Below are 25,975 nucleotides of genomic sequence, written 5' to 3' on the forward strand. Positions count from 1 at the left end.
CATACAAAGCTACAGAGCAATGCTCATACAGTACATAATCACATTAGAAACGTGGGTAATGTCAGGGATTTTGAGGAAAATTGTATTTATTTATTTTATAAAATGGCTAGGTATTGCTGACTATATCACTGTATGTATTCTCTTATATAATTATATTGGCATCTGAAATCTATTTTTAAGCAGTATCCTGTTCAACAGAGGAAATTATTGTTTAAAACGTTCATGCCGAGCATAACAGGCAGTTGTTTGACTGAATATATGCATTTTATTTTACGTGATTACATGTTATAAATTTGCTGTGAATACTTTGTTTCTGTCTGTATTTGAGCTTGATCCAGTATCGAAAAAGTAAATTCCAATACTGATCCATCAGCTATGTGAATCGCTTACAATGCAGCCATCAGTATACATTTTTTGCAGGCCTTCCAAGTAGCTAGATTTGACTAAGTATACAGAGCGCGTGCTGCTAGCTAACCGCGCGAAACTTTGCCTTTCAGTTTATCTGTAGCCAGCCTGTGGGAGGACACGTCCATTTTGTAGCTAGCAACTGTCTTGTGTCAAAACGTGAAATTATTTGCTAAAATTGTTTATATTGATTGTGAGATTATAGTTAGCTAGTTACTGCGAATACACACATGCCAGCAATCAACAGCTTCAGCGAACATTAGCTAAATTAGAAGATTGACAACTGTTAGCCAGCTAGAAAACGTTAACTAGCTAACGTTAGCTAGAGTTTCCGGTGAGTAAAGTTGATATGGTTGTTAGCTATATTAGCTAGTTAACGTTAGCTGGACAGTTAAAATAAAGTAATGGGTATACTATTTAAATAATCCCTCGGGGTTAGCAAACTAACCCTGGATGGGGGATTATTCAGGAACGTTGACGTAGTTATTAACATGAGCTGTTCAAAACCAATATGCCTCTAGCAAGATAGGTAACGTTACAACTAGCTATCCAATAATAGCTCGCTACGTTGCCACCATGTCAGCAAATAAAACCATTCTGCCCATGGAAGGAAACACGAAACATTTGCTTAATTCCAAACCCATTCATAAACTATCCTGGATCTAAAACTGACTAGCTATGTGGCTAACGTTAGCTGCTGGCTAAATGTGGCTAACTAGCTAGCAGCCACCGTCAACTAGTAAATCCGAAATCGAATGCCTCAATGTTGACGAGCCGCTAATCTCAGTATTGTTGCTATTTATTTCGCTGAATCGTTGATATCCAGTGGGTAAAGTTAGCTGCATCCATAGACTTTCTACTCCACAAAATGGGGTCTATTAACGTTTGTCTCCGCCATTTTGTGACAGAAATTTCTCTGAGCACAGGAGTACGTGTAATGGTTGAATGTTGTAACCTCGTCAAATAGATATCCGTCTGGCAGTTACAGAAAAGGGATCATGAGCAATTTCCATTCATCTCAGGAGACAAAAGTAATTTCTGACTGCTAGGCTATTGGGTCCAACACCGGTGATAACCTGGTAGCCGGTTGCTCTCAGGCAAGGGCTGCAGTTACTGGAATAAAGTTACATTACTAGCTATCTCCAATTAAGATATTACACAATATGGCATTACCACTTTGAAATTGTAGCTAGATTTGGTAGAAAGGAGAGTTGCGGCTATTGAAACAGCCAGGTGATTTCGTTATCACAATATAATCAAGAGAAAGTATTTGTAAACAAACAGTACAGTAATGATACATTATTATAACTCGTCTTCATTTCTACATTGACAGTTTAGAGTTCCGGTCTGGGTCCAGCCAATTTAGCTAAGAACTGTCACCGCTTTGATACAGGTGTAAAGCAATGTGGTGTAATGGGATACTGCACTGAGATAATTAATATCACGAAGCACTCATTTTGTGGATGAAATTAGCAAAACTGAATTTACTGTGGTGACTTTATAAACTGTAATGATTAGTCTACTTAGTTAAGAATATTCAGAGAAAGCAGTCACTTCACCAAACTTTACAATTAAGATGAAACCATTACACAAATTAATTGCATGTCAGTTGCATCTAATATTGATCAACATATAGCCAGCCAACTTTGAGAATAAAGTAGGGCTATCACAGCACAGGAAAATATATGTGGAAACTCTGAATAATCTATTTTGAATGGTTGTCAACTTGTCACATTATTATTCTTATAATATATCCAAAAGCGCCCCTCCCCCACGAACAGTAGTAATTTTGTTCTGTTTGAACGGTTCTTGTACATTTCAGATGAGCTCTAAAAAAGACAACACTGTCTATTGTTCCAATAAACCGCTTTGGAGTGCAATACCGTTGTTTCTAGTAGAGGGCGCTGCGTGGCAGTACGAGCTCGAGGCCTCAGATCTTTTTGTCTGGAACTGGATCCCGCTGCCGCTCTACAGTGTGTGCGATTGCTTGGAGCCGCGTCCGTAACACACTGTCAAACCACTCCAAACGAACACATTTGATACCAAAACTATTAATTTAGCATATTTTACAATGGCAGTTGTAGTTTGCCGTTGAAATCGGCCGTTATTCTGGCTAAGTGTTTATTACAACTTGCAGAATCGGCTTGTTTTCTGTGTATAGCTGTGCATCAGTCTTTATTAGCGAGCTGGCGCTCTTCTTGCTATTAGCTATTTCTTTAACTTTTTTAAACACTCAGCTTCGCGAATGACTGAGCGCCGGCGGAGTATGGGATCCTTGGTGTCTTAGGAAGCGAGTGAGTGGGGGTTTAACCGTTTTTACATGCAAAAACAATGGCAAATTCGACGGGGAAAAATGTACTAGATCAGCGAAGGAAGGGACTGGCTTTCCTGGACGAGCTGCGGCAATTTCACCGAAGCAGAGGGTGAGAATGGGGCGTTTAAATACACCTTTAAACATCATGTACATATGACTATGGATGCTTACAAACAATTACTAATACTATTCTCCATGTATTTCATTATTTTTCCTTCAGATCGCCGTTCAAGAAGATTCCTATCGTGGGTGGGAAAGAACTAGATCTTAATGCTCTCTATATCAGAGTCATTTCGTTAGGTGGATTTGCTAAGGTGAGTGCAACAAAAAGTGCATTTTCGCACTCTCGGTTTTCAGTGAACAGCTAGAGAACTCTCTTTCGGCATCCCGAATAGCTATTTCATACTAAAACGGCTGTAGGAGAGAGATGATTGCGGTCGGCCTTGTGCTAGTTTGCCATCTATGCAATGTGGTGGCTTGTGTTGTGTATGGTTTGAATTGAAAGTCCGTACGGTAGCTGCACTGCTCGGAGTCTGAGTGCAGTAAGAGCAACTCAAAATTAGCGGGCACGTTTAACATCGATTATCGGCACTGGCTAGGAGGAACTATTCGCCGCGGGGGATAGGTAACATTTTGTGCAAGTAGATTTTTTACGATAATTTGGGGGAAGCTAGTTATTCGCATTAGCCATCTTTGGCTCTATGGCTGAAGACAAATGTAGGCCGCACACAGGCCTATTTATTGAAAACTGTAAACGTGAAAATGATTTCCCAAATAAAGACTGCTCGCCTTCATTCCATCATTGCTACTAGCATTGTGCTGAAGCGGGTCATCGTTGTCTCGGGCTTTGGAAGCTACCACATTTAGCCTGCACGCTTGGCTTGCCAGAAAAGTAATGTTAGCCAGATTGCTAACACTAGCTTGTAAGTAAGCCATCCAGTTCAAGCTGTAGCTAGCTGTGAGTTGTTGCTTGCAAACATGGAATTAAATACACAGTTCTAGCTAATAAAAGTAGCTAACATTAACATCTTGTTACTAGATGCTAATCAGATTGTTTATGATTCATCTAATACATATTTTATGCATCCTGATATTGCTTAATTGAAAAATGTGTAATAACATCCTTATTTACTTTACAGGTTTCTGACAAGAATCAGTGGTCAGAGCTGGGTGAAGATTTTAACTTCCCAAGGAGTTGTTCAAATGCAGCATTTGTTTTAAAACAGTACTACCTTCGGTAAGTGGCATGGTCTTGTATTAGCTACTACACTCAGACAGCATGTGGCAAATGTTTACAAATTCTGAGAGGCTGGAAGCAGGAAAGGACCATGCAACAATCCAGCATTGCTGACAGTTGTAAAGATGTTGAACACGGAAAACAAAAACACCATACTGGACCTTACCTTGGCTGCAATATTTATGCCTCATAGCAGTATGTTTTGATGTAAAATTTACTAAACTTTACTGGGTTAATGCAGATCACTATTTTATATATATATATATATATAATTGTTTGTTTGTTATGCCATGTCTTACTGCTGGGGATTCTGCCATACATATTCTCTTTGTAGATTTAAACTATTATTAAGGGACATGAACTGGGAATGCTTTTTAAATGGTCCATGATTTGTGTGTTACTGAATGCTGGCTGGTCATTTTGCAATTGAATAGGCTAGCCGTTGCCACAACTGCAATAAGCGGCACGTTACCCTAAACACCTTTTGCCCTCGGTGTAGATGTTTCACCAGCAGTAAGCCTTTGGCCATTGTGGAGCTGCTTCTCTACTCAAGTCTCATTTTCCCTCCAAAATATTGCCATCATTGACACGGTCACCTGCTTTTAAGAGGAAGGATCATATTCACCAGTCTAGCCTAGAGGCTGCTTATACGACGCTGCGTTGCCAGTTAGTTGAAGCAACATATCTTTAATAATCCTGTTGCATTAATCACCTTCACAATTTGGGAATGGTTTAAAGAGCTCTAGGTCAACAGTCTGCAAGTAACCAATCTTGTAGGCAAGTCAAATTCTTAACAAGGTTCACACAGACTCTACCTAAGTATCATAACTGCCTACAGATATGGCTTATGAATTTGAACAACTCGGCATAGGCCTAAAGATGTTATTGCCAACCTCTCTTAAGTCATCATGGGATTTTGTATAGGCCCTACATGCAGAGCCAATAATAGGCCAAGCACAGTAATGAAGTGTTTCCAAATGGTCCTGGTTATTCCAGCATTTTTAGCAAAGGATTTCATTCTTGCTATCAGATGAACAATAGTAACGCTTGATACCCTATAAGAGTTTGTTGAATTAAAATATTTTTACATTAACTTCCCATGCAAAGCTGATTTGATATTGGGCAGGCAATGTTACCCTGCGAGGTGTGGGTGCAGGCTGTTTTAGCCCAGCTGCAACACCTGATTCTACCAATCAACAAGGCCTACATGGTCTTCAACCAAGAAACAGGTGTGTTGCTGCTTGGCTGGGAACAAAAGCCCGCACCCAGTGAGACAAATTTCCCCACTTTCAAATTGTCATTTGAAGAGTCATAGGCTAATTTATAATGCAGGGCTCCACAATGTGACCATTTTACTCACATATACAATGTCGTCACAGTTCGCATATGTGTATCGTCAAGTACAAGTATTGTGATATTTTATTTAGGAGCACCAGTGCGCCTAGAAGAATGAAGGATTCTAACATTATTACTTCAAATATTTTTTGTGTGCACCTGGCTACATTTTCCGACTTAGTTCGCACATGTGCTCCTTGTAAAAAAAAAAAAAAGTATGCGTAGAGCCCTGTAAAACAATGTTTGACTGAAACACAGAGATATAAATAGCCTAACTGACAGAACATCAGCAGGTTGGAAGGAGCTGTTGGGAGCTGCCCAGATACATGCTTTATTTTGCCTCATATTTTCAAACAAATGCACAGGCCTAACCCATTTCAAGCCTGCATTTGACCTGACTGCCTGAAACTTTTCCTGGGTTTTACCTCATGACACAGCCCACTGGGATCACATAGAAGTTTGACCATTCTGGTCTACAACTACCATTCCTTGGAAGATTTTTTTCACAGCTTATATATGTTGTTTATTTTTACCACACTCCTGTGTCTTTACCAAACAAAAAATTGAATTGGCCAGGCTAAGACAGCCTTCTACCATCAACTCAAACTGGTTTAAGGGGGAGATGTAGCCCAATGCCAGGTCTCTATTATAGGGTAAGCAAGCCTGTAACGGTGAAACTTATTGGAACCAAAGAGCCCTTTGGTTTAACTGGGAGGTGTAGCTCAATACCAACGCGGTCTTAAGGGCAAACGCTGAATAGTCAGAAATGTATTGAAGTAGGGAGTCGTTTGCTTGTTGGTCTTCTTGTACCGCTACTTAAATCAACATTGCCAAGCCACTTGTCAGTGAAAATAGTAAGTAATCATACAACATGGGAATCTGAGCAATAGACTCAATAGTTGACCTCTGATTGTCGTTTAGTAAAACTGGAATAAAAATTCCACTTATGTGAAAGACAAACATGGAATAAATGAGTTGTTGCAGCTCAATTCAAGTCACTACAACCATCATGTTGAGGCACAAGTTCAACAGTCTAGTGGTTGCTTCCCCTTGTATCCTTTTATCTGCATTGGTTTGAACCTGATACATGGGGGTAAGCAATATTGATGTTGTGCCTACTGCGTACAGTAAATTGGCTTTTGTCTGTCAATTTCCTTCACCTTAGTTCAGGTGCAGGAGAGGAGGTCTCTTAAGACAGATGCAGCTCGTGAATAGACTGTACCCAACATCATGATGTTAGCACTGTGATGCCCATGCCAAAACAAGAGCTGAATTAGAACTACCTCGCTGTTTTCATGCATAAGTGAAGTCCGAGGCAATCAAGTTGTCTCATTCACACATCGTTTGCTAGTGAGATTAGCCTTGGCACCTCAACAAAGGTGAAACGCGGCAACAGCGTTTAGAGATCCGGTGTTACCCCGATGTCCCCTGATATCTGTATGTCTCTTTCTGATGTTAAATAGAGGGTGCTAAAATGATATAGCAAAACTCATGTATCAGCGAGCCACAGAACTGTAGCGAGTCTGCTGAAACTTTGGAAATGCATGTTATTTCAACAAGATTTTGCAGACAATGTCAACAGTTTCCTGGTGTAACCCAAGCGTGCATACCATATTCATTTTTATGAAAAGTCAATTTGCTTTCTAAACCAGTGTCATATAAATTAGGGCTGTGACGATACTAGTATCGTGATATTTTTTACATGGCAAAAATGAAAACACAAAGCAGACATCTCTGGTCCTTTAAAAACTTGCTGTATGTTAAGTATTGTGTTTTGTAGCTTGGAAAACACAGTGAACAAAAATATGAACGCAACATGTAAAGTGTTGGTTTCATGAGTTGAAATAAAAGATCCCAGAAATGTTCCATATGCACAAAAATCTTATTTCTCTCAAATGCTGTGCACAAATTTGTTTAAATCCCTGTTTGTGAGCATTTCTCCTTTGCCAAGATAATCCATCCACCTGATAGGTGTGGCATATTAAAAAGCTATTTAAACAGCATAATCAATACACAGGTGCGCCTTGTGCTGGTGACAAAAGGCCACTAAAATGTGCAGTTTTGTCACACAACATAATGTCACAGATGTCTCAAGTTTTGAGGGAGTGTGCAATTGGCATGCTGACTGCAGGAATGTCCACCAGAGCTGTTGAAAGAATTGGATGTGCATTTCTCTACCATAAGCCGCCTCCAACGTCATTTTAAAGATTTGGGCAGTACGTGCAACTGGCCTCAGACCACGTGTATGGCATCATGTGGGCGAGTGGTTTGCTGATGTCAACGTTGTGAACAGAGTGCCTTCTGGTGGTGGGGTTATGGTATGGGCAGGCATAAGCTATGGACAACGAACACAATTGCATTTTATCTATGGCAATTTGAATGCAGAGATCCTGAGGTCCATTGTCGTGGCATTCATCCGCCACCATCTCCTCATAGTTTCAGCATGATAATGCACAGCCCCATGTCGCAAAAATCTGTGCACAATCCTGGAAGCTGAAAATGTCCCAATTCTTCCATGGTCTGCATACTCAACAGACATGTCACCACCCATTGAGCATGTTTGGGATGCTCTTTGGGATAGCGTGTTCCAGTTCCCGCCAAAATCCAGCAACTTCGCACAGCCATTGAAGAGGAGTGGGACAACAGGCCATAATCAACAGCCTGACCAACTCTATGCGAAGGAGATGTCGCACTGCATGAGGAAAATGGTGGTCACACCAGATACTGACTGATTTTCTGATTCACAACCCCTACTTAAAGAAAAAAAGAAAAGGTATCTGTGACGAATATCTGTCATCCCAGTCATGTGAAATCCATAGATTAGGGCCTAATGCATTTATTTATATTGACTGATTTCCTCATATGAACTGTAACAGTGAAATTGGTGTTTTCTATCATCAGATGTAGGCCTAACAATTACAATCCGCTAAAGTTGAGTAACTCCATAGTTCCCCACTTAAGTCGATAGGACAAACTGTTGCGAATGATGGGCAGCAGAAGTTGTTCACTCTATAAAAAAGGTACACCCGGGAACCACTGTTTAAGAAGAGCAGCTCTCCCTACTCCAAATCCTATTTCCAATGCCTGGCATACATTACAAGACTTGACTGGCAAGTAGGACCTAACCTTGTGTTGGACAAAGAAAACTATAGAACGTCTGCTTGTTTGCAATTTGATTACAGGTGAAGCGCCATGGTTATTTGCTTAGGTTTTGTTCTGGTTTTCCGCCACTGTGTGAGGCCACAGCTAGCTCTCCCTCAGCATACCCCCTTATTTTGTCACTGGTTATCTGCTTCCCATGCCTTTCTCTACTATTTTTAAAATTGTTAAACCTTGTCAGCAACAATAGCTAGGAGAGGTTTTGAATCACAGATATAACAGTCCAGGGGTGGGGATTGGAGCTGTTGGGACTAGCGAAAGCTAGCCGAGGTAGGCAACACTACTACTGCTACTGGCCTAAGATTGGGCATGCTGTCCCAATGTTCTTTGACTGTGGTAAGCTCTCTGCAGATCACACAAAGAAATGTTTGAAATGAAATGTTTCTGTTGGATAGAAAGTGAGACGGACTTTAACTTTGCAACAAGCTAACTACACTTGTGGAAAATGTATTTAGGGGGCTGACAAATTAAACTTAGCCACCATTCTCATTATGTTAAGCATGGTCTTGAGGCCAAAGTGTTTTATTTTTTGTCTAATGGCATTATTTTATATTTGTTGTGATTCCCACCTTGATTGTGGTTGTTAGCTTTCTTCTCGGTGTCTTCTCATTGTCTCCCCAGACCAGTTTCTTGTCCACAACCTAGTACCTGGATTTCACCCACCCCCACTCTCAGTAGTGGCCTGTATATAGTGCTTCCATTTATTATTTTATCAGCCATAAAACCAGCCTATCAATTGACATAGCTTTAGGCTACATAATCTGGATTTCTAATGTTGCTCATCGGTCTCTGTTGAATGCCCCATGTTTAATAAGTTGTCTCTGTCTACTCAAATGAATCTGCAAGCGTTTAATTTAAAGGTACAATAATATATACCTGTTTATAGAACAGTAGTAATGCCAGTTAGTTTACTCAATCTGATTGTGTGTTTGTATGTGTGCTTGTCCAACAGGCGGCACCCAATTTTCTCTCTCTCTCTCTCTCTCACACTCACTCACTCACTGAGGCAGCCTTTATTGAGAGGGTTGCTCTTATGTCCTATCAGCTCTTGTATGATCCGGACAACCCTAAATTACATCAGTTCTCAAACAGTCACCATTTGCAGTGGTAGATCTATGGCTTCAGTTGGTTGCCTACATTTTTATTGTGTGCCGTTCAGATTAATTGAAAAAATGTGATTTAAAAAAAAAAAGTATATATATTTTTTGTTGTTGCTGGGGACAAAAAAATGAGTTAAGAGCCCTGTTCTACCTTAATTGCTTGTTTTTCCCCAGCTGATGGTATGACACATGCAATGACATTATTTTTTAAATGTCAACTTGATTGGACACTGATAATGAGAAGGCCTCCTAATTCTGTGTTGCTTTTCTGTGGCACTCTGGCTGTTGTCTTGTCAGAAGAATGGGTGCTTTTTGCCAGCCATGTATGAAAAGGGAAGTGCATACATGAGCAGCTGCAACAGAACCCACCACCACCACACATCCCGCCTCCCCTTCTGCCCGTGCCCAGACAAGTGTGTGATGACGCTGTGCAGAGCCAGGGCCTCTCCAAACGGAGAGTTGGTGTATTTATAGTCCAGTGTGTCACGCGCCGTGGACGGGGGATTACCTTGGTCACGGCGAACCAGCAGCAGCACTGGGACTCCGTTCAGATTGGAGCTCTCACTCTGACTCACGGCAGCACACACACTCCGCGCTTAGCCAGGGCTTTCCACGCTACCACTGGTGAGGTATTTTCTGTTGCCACCACTGCAGCATGTGTCTGTGTAAACAAATATTCAATGTGCAGATGTGTTGGTTCCTCCCTACCTAAACATGTGAGAGAAGGCTGCAGCACTTATTAGACATTCTCAACTCAAGTAAGGTTTTGCAGATTTTTTTGTAGACTTTTTTGGCTTTAGACAGAAAGCTGTCAGTATTTTTCTTTCATTGAAACTCCCTCTGCTTTTCTGCACTCCTCCCCAGCTGAGCGGTTGGTCATTTGAATGAGGACATCACCCCAGTGTCTGGAATATTCTGTCTGTGCTGATGATAAGGTCATATCATCCCCACCTGTGTCACATCCAAGCTGAATAAACATATTAAGGAATACTGGTATTGGTTGTGACTCTTGATAAACTAGTTTGCCCTAAGCAATAGGGCACAAAGGATTCATCACTTGTACTCTGCTTAAACACTTGCACATGTCTTTTGATTCTTGAGTCAGCTAGGCGTAAACATAATTATTTCAACATAACCGATGGTCTCTATGTCAAACTTGGATTGGATTTTTATCCCCCTCTGGCAGTATTTTCATTTCATGCTTTGTCGTGTAGTCATTCATGTTCACTCTGTCGATTTTAGAAGTAGGCGAGAGACATTGGTTGTGTTGTAAGCCCAGTTTTGTAGTTTGTTCCACTCTGCTGCGACTGAGTAGTGGAATTGCTTTGTGACTGGGGTTGGAATAGAATGTGGGCACAGATAGCCCAACAACATTAGTGTTGTCTGTAGGAGGACTTTGAAAATGTTAGGAGTTCACAGAAGTAGGCTTGTGAGTCTTTATAGGCCGGAGTGTAGCCTACCAGTTTACTTGTGTGATTGCAGGCATTAACCAAATTCCTCAGAGTGGCTGTCATACTCCATTGGCAAATTTATATGGTGGGAATGTGCCAGGGTGTCCAGTTTTGTTATCAGGGATTTGGAGGCACAACAGTTGATGTTGAAGCCACAGTCTAAGGATACAGGACTTATCCTAGTTAGGGAGATTTGAGGATCGGGTGAAACAGGATTATTTGCTATAGAGAAGCCATTCTAAATTCGATATTGGGGGGGAGAGTAGGAATAGGTGGGGTCTTGGATCAGTCACCCTCTGAGCATTAAGTTCTCTTTTGTCTACAGATATTTAGAAAAGTATGAAAAGGTCCATCACTTCGGCGAGGATGATGACGAGGTGCAGCCTGGGAACCCGAAACCATCTCTTCCAATCGGTGCAATTCCCTGCTCCTATAACTACCAGCAACACACTGTATCAGGTAAAGCTTTCCCTCTCTTTTACAAAGTGTCTTCAAACAACCACAAAGCAATAATTGGCTACATAAGTTCTGCCAAAATCTTGTTGGTTGGGCTAGGACTTGAAGTACAATAACGATTCTTGAAGGGATGGCCCCATATTTTGCTTTCGAGCTAGTTCTTAAAGGGACAGTGGTATTTCAGGATGGTGGCATATTCCAGGAAAGAAACAGATGCAAGTATGATAAAAACTTAGTTTCTTATTGACACTTTGAGAAGAGTGATTTTATTGGACAGGTATCTGAGAGGTAGGGCTGGGTAATTGCTAGTGGTGGGGGGAAAAATAGATGGTTACATATTGGGATATTATTTTTGATATATCGTTTTGACAGCATCGCAGTATTCATTTTGCGGTAGTACCTGCCCCAAAACTCCAGTATTTTTCCTTGATGACTTGTTCTCATCTTCTTTTCAGCTATTTTATTTCCTTGACTGATCAAAACTAGTTTTCTCATGGCTCGCTCTTGTGCCTCTGCAGCCATAAGCAGACATAAGGTGAGCAATATATTTGGAACATCAAATCACAGTCAAATCACAGTATCTGATCGCAATACACATAGAATAATGAGAATCGCGTGCCGAATCGGCACCTTAATATTGTGATAATATTTTATTGTGAGGTCCCTGGCAATTCCCAGCCCTAGTAATTGCTTTGGACCTCACGATACAATATCACTATACTTAGATGCCGATAAGACATGTATTGAGATTGTATATGTATCACTATTCTGTATGTATTGCGATTCGATGTTCCAAACACATGCTCACTATACTGTATATTTGCTGCAGAGGGACAAGAGAAAGCCATGAGAACTAGTTGTGGAGGTTAAAGTGCTCACGTTGTTGGCTCAACATGCTTTCTTTTTTAATTAAAAAATATATATATAAAAAATAAGATGGAGAAAAAGCTACAGGATGATAAATACCTGATATGTGGGGCAGGTACGTACACCTGACTAACGTTAATAATATAGTCACAGTAACGATGTAAAACCAGCAAAAATTAAATTGTGATACTCTACTGTATCCATACTGTGAGGTAAAGCAACCACCCTTTGGTGGATTTTGGGATGCCGTGAAATAAATAAAAGTACTCTTAGGTCAGAGGACAACCTTGGTGTGTGTTTATCAAGGTGGATATTTCTTCAAGTATCGAGTGATGTGGCTGTTGAAGAACACCGCCAACTCTGGTTTGAGTTGAAACTTTACGACTCAAATGGAGAACATTATGGCCACCTTCAGCACTGAACTTCCTCGCAACACTCTTGACTGGGAGAACTAGGTCTCTCTCTACTCAAAGCACACATTCGTTAGTCATCTGAATGTGCATATACTGCAGGCTTGTTTGCTTTGTCTTTTCAGACAATTTATTCCACCTCATAACATAATCATAGATTCATCAAGATATAATTTGGAAAGCTCAAGAGAGGAGAATGTTAGCAAGACAACAAGATCTTAAAATGTATGATGAAAGTAGCCTATATTCCAAGAAAGAGGAGTTGTACTAGGATTAGTCTTTGAGCTGTTTCAGAACTGAGACGCAATGTACTTCATACGGTATTTGGGCTGCTACATTTATACTCCTTTTGTTTATGTGCAAACATATGGGCCTTTAAACCAGTGCTCTGCCACCAGAAGCTCATATCCTCCCTCATATGGCTGTTGAGATAATTGTTTGAATAATCTTGACTTTGGACAAAAATTGTAATACAATCTTGCACAGGCCTGAGAGACCCCCATCAGTAAGAGTGTATCTGAACTGAGGTTGTCATTTCCGCAGGCATGCAGGCAATTTGCAACAGTGTGTTACCATGGTGCTGTGTGATGGTGCATTACCACCATGCCCGCTATGTGTGAAGTAGCTCTAGTTCAGGAGTCCTGACAGCTACACACACACACACACACACACACACGTGTGAAACAGATGCAAAGCTGCCAGCTGTGAGGAGTTGGCTATTTATATCCCATTGATTGCACCGTAATCAATTTCAAATAACTGAAATATACCATACAATCATTGCCATGCCAGCAAAGTTATGCCAAGTGACTGAGGCTTCAGGAAGTTGCACTTGTTAAGCCCACCCCCTGCATGTGACTTTAATTACTGTTTCCTATCTTTGAAAGCATATTCATTATCAGGCAGGTGTCCCAGTGCATGCAGTTGCAATCCATTTTTTTAAACAGTCTAAATAAAAGTATAATTTCTCAAGGTCTTTATAGCGCAACATTATAATGTTTTTGTATGTTTTCATCAGGCTTTCTTTACATTCACTTTGAAGTTGAAATTACAACTGGATTTGTGGGTTTTTTTTGTCCCCAGACTATCTCCGCCAAAGCTATGGACTGTCCATGGAGTTCACGGCCCCTTGCGACTATAACAAACTGGTGCTCTCTCTCCTGTCGGGCTTGCCCAATGAAGTGGACTTCGCAATCAACGTTTGCACTCTCCTCTCCAACGAGAGCAAGCATGCCATGCAGCTGGAGAAAGACCCCAAACTCATCACGCTGCTACTGGCACATGCAGGTGTCTTCGATGACTGTACGTCTTCAACACCTTTAAATATTCTTCATTAGTATCCAAATCTATTTTTGCAGGACAGTAATTAGAAAGATGTGTGTTTTTGTAATCTTTGTCTATCATGGGAACTTGGGGGAAATGTTGAGACACTCGCACTACTGTGCTCAGTTTCCTTTTTTGGTTAAAGTGGAAATGGGGAGTCAGTAGTTTATTCCCTTTCATTTGCCTGTATGGAGACTAGATGAGTTATTACCTCCTTGGTAAACTTGTTAATTTATAGTCTGAAGAAGGTTGTGTTCAATGCAGAAATCCAGGCTTTAACACAACAAAATGTGAACACTGTGCATTCCTTTTCAAGGCACTGCCATAGCAGAACCTTTTTTGTTGTTGTGATCCCTCAGGTGTGAAAGTACCTTCTGTCTCAGAATGTAAGGGTTGGAATGTTCTCTCTAACGGTACTCTTGTGAATTTGCAGCACTAGGCAGCTTCTCCTCTGTATTTGGGATGGACTGGAAGGAGCAAACCTCCCGGGACTTCATGAAGGTAGATTTGACTGACAGACTCACTATATATGTATACTATAGGTTTGTAAGTTACAGGGCTTTTGGTCAGAGGGAGAAAAAAAAACAGTTGCCTCGCCTCCAGCCGTTCAGGGATCTTCGTGAATACGGTGATATGTCCTCGCGGGAGTACATCAGCCTTAACCGCTCTTGTTTTTTGTAGCAATGCATCTTTTCGGCAGTCACTATTTCAATAATAATCTGTGAATATGATTCTACAGTTCTGGAAGGATGTGGTAGAGGATTCTGAAGTCTGGGACCTCATCTGGGACAAGACCAGCCTGACACAAGGTAAGCAATTTATGCCGACAGACCCAATTTTAAAAGACCCATGGCACAATAAAATATTTTTTGCACATCAATGGTAAAAATAGCACGTCAAATAAATATTACGGCAACATTGTTTTGTGGACTTTTTGTGTAATAAAGTATTTGAAGATTTCTCAACCATTGCTCAGACCCTCGATGTCCTTGGGGGATCAGACATTCACTGTTCTCTCTGCTCTTCTCCCAGTGACAGACACTACGCTGGGGGACGAGCGCTGGGGCGCCCTCTTCCACCCGCCACGCAACCTAGGCATCAGCGACATCGAGGGTCAGCGGGTCCTGCAGGTGGGAGTCATCCTCCGCAACCTCTCCTTCGAGGAGGCCAACGTCAAACTGCTTGCTGCTAACCGCACCTGTCTGCGGTTCCTCTTACTGTGCGCCCACTGCCACTTCATCTCCCTACGGCAGCTGGGATTGGATACACTCGGCAACGTGGCCGCAGAGGTGAGGCGTTTTTACTGTTATATTTATCTTCTGGATGTTATTACTTTTGTGCAGTATGGAGCTAAGTAGTACTATTCAGTATCATGTTAGACAAGGCTGTAGCTGTTCCAGAGCATTTGTGTTATTGATGATTCCATTAATTAATATCTCTGTTTTCTCTCCCAATAGCTTCAGTTAGATCCTGTTGACTTTCGAACAACCCACCTAATGTTTCACACCATCACCAAATGCTTGATGTCAAGGGACAGGTTCCTGAAGATGAGGGGTGAGTGAAAGAGCCCATACTTTATCTTTGTCAGTGTCTGGGTCTTTTTATTACAAATTCAATGTCAGATTTATTTTTATATCACTGGCCTTGTAATGCGAAAGCAACTTCATGTCTTTATGTAAAAACAGTAAGCATAAATTGTGATAAAAGTAGAGATGATTTTCCCCAGAGCCTGACTATTTGTTCCTCCTCCCCTCAGCCATGGAGATCCTGGGTAATCTGAGCAAGGCGGAGGACAACAGTGTGCTGATCTGTGAGTACGTGGACCAGGAGTCATACCGTGAGGTGATCAGCCTGCTGTCGCTGCCTGACCTCATGCTCCTCATGTCCTCCCTGGAGGTCCTCTACCTGCTGGCCCAGCTGGGGGAGATCCCCTGCAGCAAGATCGCCTCCGTGGACAGGAGCATAGGTGAGATACCAACAACCTAGCCCTAACCATGGTACTAGTAACCTAGACACTAGTCAGGATTGAGGATACATGCAGTAGTATAAACAACCAACCAGAATGGAGGGGATGGAGAACCGTCTAACCAAGATAAAGTATGTATAGCATTAACAACTGATGGAGTGTTTGAGTACAGTTTGATTAAGTATAGTCTCTTAGCATGGCACAGCAACCAAGCTACATGAATTGGGAAACAAACTGGTTGCACAGAAGATATTTGTCGTCTCTTGGAGAAATAGGAAATTCAATCATTTTCAGAATTGGGAAATCCAAAACAACCGTCATGCAACAATTTAGACGTACGTTATTAAACGGTGTATATGTGTGTCCCTGGGCAGATCTGCTGGTACGGCTGGTGTCAGTGGACCTGCACACGTTTGGTCCGGATGCTCTGACGGCCGTGAGGCTGATGGAGCACCAGGCTGCTGGGCAGAGCCAGGTGGCCGAGGTGCGGCCACAGCTTGTAGAACAGCTGCCTGCTCCGCTGCAGGGCGCACCCATCCCAGGTGAGCATCTTAACACTTAAACCCTGTCCCCTGATCTTCAGATGCACATAGAAATTAAATGAACCCGGGTTATATTCATGTTGTACATAAAATCAGAATTTAGAGCAAACTGTGTGAGGGCAATAATTAGACATATGGTATAAAGGAACAGTTCCCTGAGACAATGGCCTGAGATTATAGGCTCAGCTCTGTGGAGCCTTGCTCCTTGTCGTGTACGTTAGAGACTGATCGAAAGCTGACAGCTCATCAGTTTACGCCTCCCATAAGCCTCTGCATCCACTCTGTTCTGTAGAGACTTTCCATCCGTTGGTGATTTAGAAACATGGATGATCAGGCAAACTGGTGTAACCCGTATTGTATGCAATCAATCAGCTAAAGTTGATGTTTGCATGAGGTGCTAGGAATAATTCAAGCTAGGGAAAACACAGCAGTCTGCTTGTACAGTACTGTCACTGCTCCCTAGTGGGAAAAATGAGGAACAGCACACTAAACACACCATGTAGGAAGGGAGCAATGTTCTGCAGATTTGACAGTTCAGTCTCACATCAGAACAAAAGTGTTTTCAGCATAGAGAATGGGTTTATTCAAAAACTTTTGTAAGTTGATCAAATTAGACTCAATAATGATGTCAGATCTCACTTCAGCAGCAAGAGTCCCTGTCCAGTCCACTCCCCCTCCTCCTGGTATTGTTGAGCTAGATGGGGAGAAGTTTACAGTGCAGTGGTGAGTCTCTCAAACACACACACACACCCTCTCATAGTTATGCTCTCTCTGTGACACATTTTAGCTCTTTAGTTTCTCTGTAAGTTGAACGGTAGTTTTCGGGTCAAGCAGTCAGCTTGCTGGTCACAATTGACCCCTGAGTAGCTATAGATACAGTTTGAGTCCCTTTGTCTCCACCAGGCTAAACGCCCACTTCGAGGTGAGCGGCGAGAGCTCCGTGTTGCGCTCAGAGATGTACTCGGAGTACCTCACCACATGCAGCAAGATGGGACGCGCTGGCATCCTGGCCTCCCAAGGCTTCCTCAAATGTCTACGGTTGGTTGGAATAATCCCATATTAAATCAATAGATTTAATTGAAAACCATCATCATTTGGAGAACACACAACTAGAAGTTCCGTTTTTTTGAATTTCCAACTGTGGTCCTGGAAGCCTTATATTCATTCATGTTGTGTTTTCAACCAAGAAATCACCCTATGGACAAGTTACAATATAGTGGTCCAAATTAAATTACTTTGAGAAGCATGATTGACAAGGTTTCAGTGTCAACTGCACTCACACCATGTCTCTTATCATTTTGTAGGACAATCTTCCCAAACCACACAGTGAAGCGGCTGGAGGACACCAAGCCCAATGCTCAGGCACACATACACGTGGTGGGGGTCAAACGGAGGGCCATCCCACTGCCCATCCAGCTGTACTACCAGCAGCAGGCTAGCCCCACACCAGGGCCCAGGCACGACGTCCCTGTCGACCCCCAGGCATCCCCGTCAGGTAAACTCACTGTACAACTAACTACATTTTGTAGTTAGTGGCATTAAAATTTAAGTTTACACATACATTGAATGTTATCACAGCAAACGTCAGAAGACATAGTTGCTATACATGTTGTCTTGGAGTATGGTGAGACATACTTTGCAGATGTGCAAATTAGACCTCAGTCAATGATTCTAATGTGTTCTTTGTTGTATCTCTTTCTGTGTTTACGCTTTGTTCCTGGGTATCCTGGGTTTGCCCGGCCTCCAGTCCCCAGCCTTACTGCTAACCCGGCAGCGCCACAGGTGGCATCCAACATGCAGGATGGTGTACCTCACCCCCAAGTGGCTCAGACTGTTCCTCGGCTCCCCCTTCACCCCCAGGCCTCACCGCATCACCACCCTGCTCAGCAGGCCAAGCCAGGGGATATCCTCAAGACGGCCATGGTCCAGAGCTCCATCCCCACCTCTGGCCAGGTGGTCCAGAACCACAGCCCCAGCATGACCCAACAGCTCCACCATCAACAAGTCATGGCGCCTACCGGGACCCCCGTCACACTGTTCCAACAGGTACAGCAGGGCCACATCTTCACGGCGCGGGTTCAGGGGGTGCCCATCGCGCAACGGCCGCCCCTGCCACACACTCCCTCCTCAGTACCCCAGGCCCTCTCCCAGGGCCCCCAGCAGGAGACGGCTGTATTCTCTTCCCCCCCACACTACGCTGCTGTGTCGGCCCCCTGCTCCTCGCTGCAAAACTTCCAGGTGGGCGGGGGCCAGGTGTTCACCATTGCCGGCGTGTCCAACACCCAGGGCTCCCGCGTCACTTTCCAGAACATCGCCCCCAAGCCTGCACCCTCGCAGGCCAGTGGACCACCAACAGCCAGTCATAACCAGCAGCAGCAGTCCAGCGTTGTCATCGTCAGCCCCAACCTCCAGCAGAACCAGGCCTATGCCCCGGCTATCCATCAGATTGTTCTGGCCAACCCCTCCACCATGTCTGGTGGCCAGGCCATCCAACTGGCAGGACAGCCTCCCGCTCCTTCCAAACCCCCACCTTGCCCTTCCACCATCGCTCCACTGCCCCAGGGCCTGCCCACTCCTTCCAACACCCAGATCCCAATGCAGGGCTCTGCTTCTGTCAGTCAGATGCTGTCGGTCAAACGGCAACCACAACAATTGAACCCCCAGCAGCAGTTTCACCCCCAGCAGCAGTTTCAGATTCAGTCCCAACCCCTGCCTCAGCAGCAGCAGCCCCCCCAGCCTACCTCCACAGAGTCCAGCCTGATCAAACAGTTACTGCTTCCAAAGCGGCCCTCCACGCCGGGCGGAAAGCTCATTCTGCCCGCGCCCCAGGTGCCTCCCCCTAGCAGCACGCAGCGTGCCCCAAGCCCACAGGTGCTCTACCAGTTGGCCTCACAGGGCCAGCCTCAGCCCCAGCAGCTCAATGTACAGCTGGTCCCCAGCCAGCTCCAGTCCCCAGGGGGGCCTCTCCAGACGGTGCAGCTCATCTCCACCAGCAGCCCCGCCACCATCATCCAGGGCCAGGCTCCTGGTGGCCAGGTCACCTTCACTGTGGTGCCCAACACAGGCTTCACCACTTCAGCCTCTGCAGCTGCCGCCCAGGTCAGCCAAGGAGCCGCTGCACCAGGCCTGCCAGCGGTCCAGACAGGCAACACCCTCCACGGGCCACCGCTGCCCTTCAGGGGGGACAAGATAATCTGCCAGAAGGAGGAGGAGGCCAAGGACGCCACGGGTCTGCACATCCACGAACGCAAGATCGAGGTGATGGAGAACTCCTCTCTGGCCGATGGGGCTGGCACCAAAACCAGCAACGGGGACCTGGCAGGGGCTGATGCTCCAGGGGCCAAGCTGCTTAACGGGAGGAAGTGCATGGACTCCAGTCTACCTCCATACCACTCAGGGAACAGCCAGGGGGCCTGTGCCAACGGACCAGCCAGCGAGAGCTGCCCTACCAACGGGAAGCAGACCTCTGGCCTGGCTAACCCACAGGAGGGCCATGTCGACCCCAAAAAGGCTCTCGTCAACGGGGTCTGTGACTTTGAGAGAGGGGACGCCTCCACAGGTGCCCACTTAAGCAAAAACATTCCAAATCATTTCGCTTCCAAACACTTGGGGAACGGGGAGGTGGGTCCTCCTCAGAAACTGCATGGGGCTCCCCAGGAGCCCTCTGTCCCCCAGCAGGATACTGCCAAAGCTGAGCAGGCAGAGCGCCTTGCCAATGGGCCTCAGGCAACAGGCCCCTTCTCTAACGGACCTATGGGGCCGGGGCCTAACTACGCACTGCCTGCATTCAGGCAGCAGCTGTTTCCCACCGTCACTGTAAACTCCCAGGGCGCCACGGGGCCAGGGACCCTGCCGGCCAATGGTTTGAGCGGTGAGAGCCGTGCGCACAAGAGGCCGGCGGAGGAGGACAAGGGGGCGTCTGTGATTCCCTGTAAGGTGGGAGTGAGGATCATCACCATCAGCGACCCCAACAAGGCGGGCTGCAGTGCCACCATGGTGGCCGTGCCTGCTGGAGCCGACCCAAGCACAGTAGCCAAAGTAGCAATAGAGAATGCCACGCAGCAGAGGAACTGCTCCACCATACAGGCATCTAGCTCTACGGTGAGTGTCACATAACTCAACAATTTGTTTCTTGTCCCAGTTTTGCAAGATGTGCCAACTTAGTTGGCTAGCAAGCTCATTAGATTGATGACTTATCTTGAATAATTAATTGGATCATTGACATTCTTGCCCTGCTGGTAAAACATGTGACTACGTTTTTTCTTCACAAACATAAAATGCAGGGCTCGACATTAACGCTTGTTCTCTTGTCCGGGACAAGTAAAAACGATGCTCGGACAAGAAGAATATAGATTGAAGTTTGGACAAAAGTAATACACTTTTTTCACATCAAACAATTACTCAGATCAGAATTTGATCAGAGGCCGACATTGGAATAATATTCCAATCTATTTTTTTATGCACATTAATAAAAAAGCCTACATGTCAAAGTGTAGATGATATGCATCTTGGCTACAGCCTCGCGTCCAAACCGATGCTGAATGCTGACATGAGGGAGGCACCAGAAAATGTAGCCAGACTTTTACTTACATAAATATAGGTTGAACACCAGTCATGTTTGAAAAATATAATAAAGGACCATTAACGTCTAAAGGCTTGATTCGACATACTCAAGGCACGGTTCGTTCAGATCAAATGGTCACAAGACCGGCCTGTTGCGCACCGCACATCACCCATCTTGATTCTGAGTGGGGTCTGCATTTTGAAGCTATTTAAAGGGCAATTCCACCACTTTTCGACCTCTTATCATTTCCAGTGTATACATATGTGAAATCAGCACTTTTTTTTAACAATCTGTAGTTACAAAGATGAGAAGGAAAGTCCTAAAGAAATGCTTCTCTGTGACATCATAGGGTAAGATATAAAAAAATAAAATGTAAATCAACCTGCAATGTGTTTTTAGCCCAAGGTGGGGAGCAAGAAAATACCTCCATCACTGAATCTGTTTGAAAATAACTGATCATGTATTCTAGTATAACTTTTTTTACTTTTGTTTTTTTCCTACAAGACGTATAAATGCACCGTTTTCGTAAATGTTGAAACTGGTTTTGTGCTGGAGATAATGAACAAGAGGTTGGTGGAGTTGCCCTTTATCTATTAACTTCATTGTTTGAAACCTTGATGTTTTGTCATTTTATGAAGCACGTCTTACCTTGTTTCAAAGTAGCCAAGCATAATCCTAGTCATTAGAAACCCATGCTAGTTGATGCATCTTTAGATCTCCCCTTGCTTTATTTCTAACAGATATTTTCATATCTCATGCGGTGTGATTTTGAGAACAATGTTTTCCTGCAAATTGCATTTTGGAACATTCGTGCATAGCCTACAGCCAAGTGCGCATTGAGTTTATTGTATAACGAAATAAAACGTTATCAACATTTTAAGCTAAACAGTCTGATCTGAGGCATCAGCCTCATTGCTTTTTTAAGTGTTTTAATGTGCAGTGGTTGTATGAATTTGGGATCTGTCATCCCCAAGTCTGTTATGAACCGTAGACATATTTTTTATCGTTCCAGGGACAACGGGAAGCCCTGGGGGGAATTATTTTATAAAGAAAAGTGTTTGGTTGTAATTGTAATGTTGCAATATTTTATAGGCTACAAAGGGTGGCCAACCAATCTCCAGGAGAGCCTTAAAGGGGCAGTGTTGTAATTCCAGATAGGCTTGAATATGGAAAGAAGCCTACAGACAGTGTAGCCTACATTTGTCTGATTCTCTATGGTAAAAAATGTAGTCATGCATGTTATTTTGTAAAGTGGATCTGTCAATGATGCAAAGATTGTGTTATTTGGGGGGGGGGGGGGTGCTTGAGTTTTTGCAAGTAAAACATCTGACCTTGAATGTCTATCCATCACATGCAACTACAATGCTTTTCTGTTGCTGTTATTTGGGAAAATCAACTGCATTGTGATGAGTAGGGTTAGAGGCCATTTAATTATTTATACAGACTGACTTTGAAAAGATGCAATTGTGTTTTATATTGCACTTATTGGATTGGCAGGTGTGTGTGATCTTTAATTTCATCGAATAACAATGCAGGGCTTACAGTTGTTGTTTTTTTACAAGCAAATGACTTGCATAAAACAAGATCAACGATGAAAGTCTTCAGGATCTAGGACCTTGAATAATTTATTCAAACTCTGTTCATATTTCTGTTTAATTAATTTCTGAAAATAACTAATAAGCAAGTGGTAGGTTATTCATATTGTATAATCTATTGTAAGCAGAGGGTAGATAGGCTAGAATCTAAATGTGTTTCTTCAAAATTAGCTTAATTTACCAATTTATCTTGTCATACTTTTTAAAAAGGTAAAAGAAATGCAATTTGGGGAATAGTCAAACACAATCATACAACACAAAATACCACTTGCTTATTTGGTCTGATAAAGCTTTGCTTCTTTCCCTGGTTTTACGCAGCCTCTGCCAACAGTGGCTCAGCCTGTGCAGGGTGGCAGCGCCAGCCCCAACGCCTCCCTTTCTGGGCCACAAGCCGTGGTGGCACCCCCAGAACAGACCAGGAAAGCGGGACAGAACTTCAAGTGTCTTTGGCAGTCCTGTAAACGGTGAGTTAATCTCTGTCCATATTGAGTTGACATACTTATTAAAGAGAAGTCCTTTGTTGTGAAAGGTGTGTTCATGTCATGGCTAACTAAAACTGCGTTTAGACAGGCAGCTCAATTCTGATATTTTTTTTCCACTAATTGGTATTTTGATCAATCACATCAGATCTTTTTCAGAGCTGATTGTTCAAAAGACCCATTAGTGGAAAAAACATCAGAATTGAGTCTTTGTGGCCTGTTCATTGGCTGTCCCATTTATATCCGTGTTCTTCCAGGTGGTTTGAGACGCCGTCTAGAGTGTTCTACCATGCAGCCACGCAGCATGGTGGCAAGGAGCTATACCCAGGCCAGTGCCTCTGGGAGGGATGTGAACCTTTCCCACGACAGAGACTGTCCTTCATAACCCATCTACAGGTAAAACTACACCCTCACCTCTCAATCAATCAGTCCATGTTTGTGGGTTTTTGCTGACAATTATCCTATTTTCTTCCTGCAGGATAAGCACTGTTCTCGAGATGCCCTATTGGCCGCACTAAAACTGGAGCAGGAACCGACACAGACGCAAGACCCAAATCAGAAAACTTCCAAGTATGTACCCTCTGGTTAGCTTAGTATGCTAGTGCTAATGTCCATTCTGGTGATGCTAGAATGCGCTATGTGTGGCTGACTGTCTTTTGCATTGTTCCACAGGCCTCAGCCAGTGGCAAGCAGCACTCCAGCCCCCCGAGCACAGAAAGCTATTGTCAATCATCCGAGCGCAGCCCTTATGGCCCTACGCAGAGGCTCTCGGAACCTGGTGTTCAGGGACTTCACTGTGAGTATGGCTGAGCTTAGCTGTTTGTTTACACTGAAGGTGTCCGGCTGACTTTTGACAGAAATTTATGATTTTATACCTGGAAATAAGATTTAAGATGTTAAACATTGCAGTCCTTGACTACTCCATATTTATCATATATTCCCACTTGGAAATATTTTGTTATCAATATATCTTGTAACTGATGAATTTCACAATCATTTTCCTTAGGATGAAAAAGAGGGACCAATGACCAAACACATAAGACTAACTGCTGCCTTAACGCTAAAGAACATTGCCAAGTATTCAGACTGCGGTCGAAAGTAAGAACAATTTTTTTTGTATACATTCACATTTACAGAAGGGTTATCTGAGGACTCCTCGTGCTGTGTTTGTTCGGAGTGATTAATCATAATCAATTAAACAAATGTTTACTGTTTGATGGAGTGTGTTTAATGACAGCTTCCTGTCTTCTCAGGTTGGTGAAGAGGCATGAGAGCCACCTCTCTGTGCTGGCACTCAGTAACATGGAGGTCTCCACAACGCTCGCCAAATGCCTTTACGAACTGACTCGCTCTCTCCAAGCTTGAGCCCACAAGAGCAACCCCACCCCCAAAAATTGGAGAACCATCCTTCAGGGGTGTCATGACAGTGGGGCACACAGGTGGGCAACACCAGACTATGCCCTTCGGACTCCCCTCCCTAACCCCACTGTGCTCAAATCGCCCCCATCTCCTTCACAAAACAAACTGCCACGGGGTCTTCCACCAGCCGCCCAAGAGGGGGAGCTCTTTAGACTGCTGCCCTGAGGGACTCTCCTACCGAAACCCTAAATACGAGCACATTTTTGTAATCCTGGGACTATTTGCAGAGAACTTATTTGAGTAGGAGCGGCAGTACGTTGAGGTTTTGCTGTGCCGGGGGAGGGGAATGGCTGGAGAGGGGGAGGGAGACGCAGCTGCAGGAGACTGGCTCGATTGTTTTTCTTTAGAACTTGATAGCGTGGTTTTCTTACTTGAGTCAATATATTTTCACTTATTTATTATTGAAATGAATACCATTACAATTAATGAAAATAATCTTGTAAATATTTGTGAATATATATATATAAAGAAAATCCTCTCATGCCGATACAGCCACTGGGGAACTTGCTCTGTGGAGTAATAGAAGCATTACTTTGGTAGAACCTTTTTTTTTTTATGATCCCTGGTTACTTGTATCTAATGTGATTCTATACTCAGCAGTGGATGAATGTACTTAAAACCTGTAAATATTTCTGCAAAGGTACTGATGCTGTAAAGTTAAGGGGGGAAAACAGTTTTTTTGTGGAACTGACTTTTTTTGTATTATAATACCTTGTAGAACTCATTTTGCTGGCTGAAAGAGTATGGAATAATATATCTCATGTCATTTTGTAGAAGAAAATAATATTGAAGGTATTCTCTCACCCCTCACCCCCAACATGTATCCACTGTAAACGTTTGTCATTGTACAAGCACAGTGCGCGTACATTTTTTTTTTTGTATTTGTAAATTGGTTTAAATACATGGAGTTTTATACAGGTTTTCTCCTGTGTTCTTTGCTTTATGTGCAGGTATATTTTCTTCACTACTTTTTTTCTATGTTAATATAGTGTGGAGTTTTATTGTACTATTTTTTTCATAATACCATGCCACATTCCGGCTCACGTCCTCAGACTATCCTCTCTATGGAGTGTTGTGTAACATTAATGACTGCCTGTTAGCGTCCGAGCGGGGCAGCCCACCCATCCTCATTTCTGCAGTGTCAGTAGGATGTGCTATTATACATAGACATAAGTCTGTTAGATTGGCTTTATTTACTTTGGTGACTGTTTATAGTTTTTAAATAAAAGACTGAACTATTTGTCTTTGTTTTGGTGCTCTTGTTTTGTGGTGTGAGGAGGCAATGGGTGCCTCTGTTCTACAATGTTACATGGCTGTGATCATCCCCTTTTAAATACACATATTTAAATGGAA

At 43.4% G+C, this 25,975-nt stretch overlaps 1 protein-coding gene across 2 annotated transcripts; it reads left to right on the plus strand.

Annotated features, from left to right (window-relative positions):
- The first annotated feature begins 472 nt into the window (after window positions 1–472).
- On the plus strand, window positions 473–25,862 carry LOC110490508 (AT-rich interactive domain-containing protein 2). 2 transcript variants are annotated; one of them, XM_021563931.3, is made up of 21 exons: window positions 473–2,828; window positions 2,940–3,033; window positions 3,859–3,956; window positions 11,327–11,460; window positions 13,818–14,036; window positions 14,491–14,558; window positions 14,797–14,866; window positions 15,090–15,346; window positions 15,515–15,611; window positions 15,814–16,023; window positions 16,398–16,565; window positions 17,210–17,288; window positions 17,469–17,603; window positions 17,870–18,060; window positions 18,313–20,666; window positions 23,043–23,188; window positions 23,461–23,599; window positions 23,682–23,773; window positions 23,876–23,999; window positions 24,210–24,301; window positions 24,457–25,862. In XM_021563931.3, the coding sequence occupies exons 1-21, from the start codon at window positions 2,737–2,739 to the stop codon at window positions 24,566–24,568; spliced, it is 4,971 nt and encodes a 1,656-aa protein (XP_021419606.2). In that variant the 5' UTR covers window positions 473–2,736; the 3' UTR covers window positions 24,569–25,862. The 2 variants fall into 2 exon arrangements, with proteins under 2 accessions (XP_021419606.2, XP_021419607.2); XM_021563932.3 differs by having other exon boundaries at window positions 17,213–17,288.
- The last annotated feature ends 113 nt before the right edge of the window (window positions 25,863–25,975 follow it).

The sequence above is a fragment of the Oncorhynchus mykiss genome, chromosome 15, assembly GCF_057628025.1.
Source record: "Oncorhynchus mykiss isolate SJ-2025 chromosome 15, ASM5762802v1, whole genome shotgun sequence".
Lineage (NCBI taxonomy): Eukaryota > Metazoa > Chordata > Actinopteri > Salmoniformes > Salmonidae > Oncorhynchus > Oncorhynchus mykiss.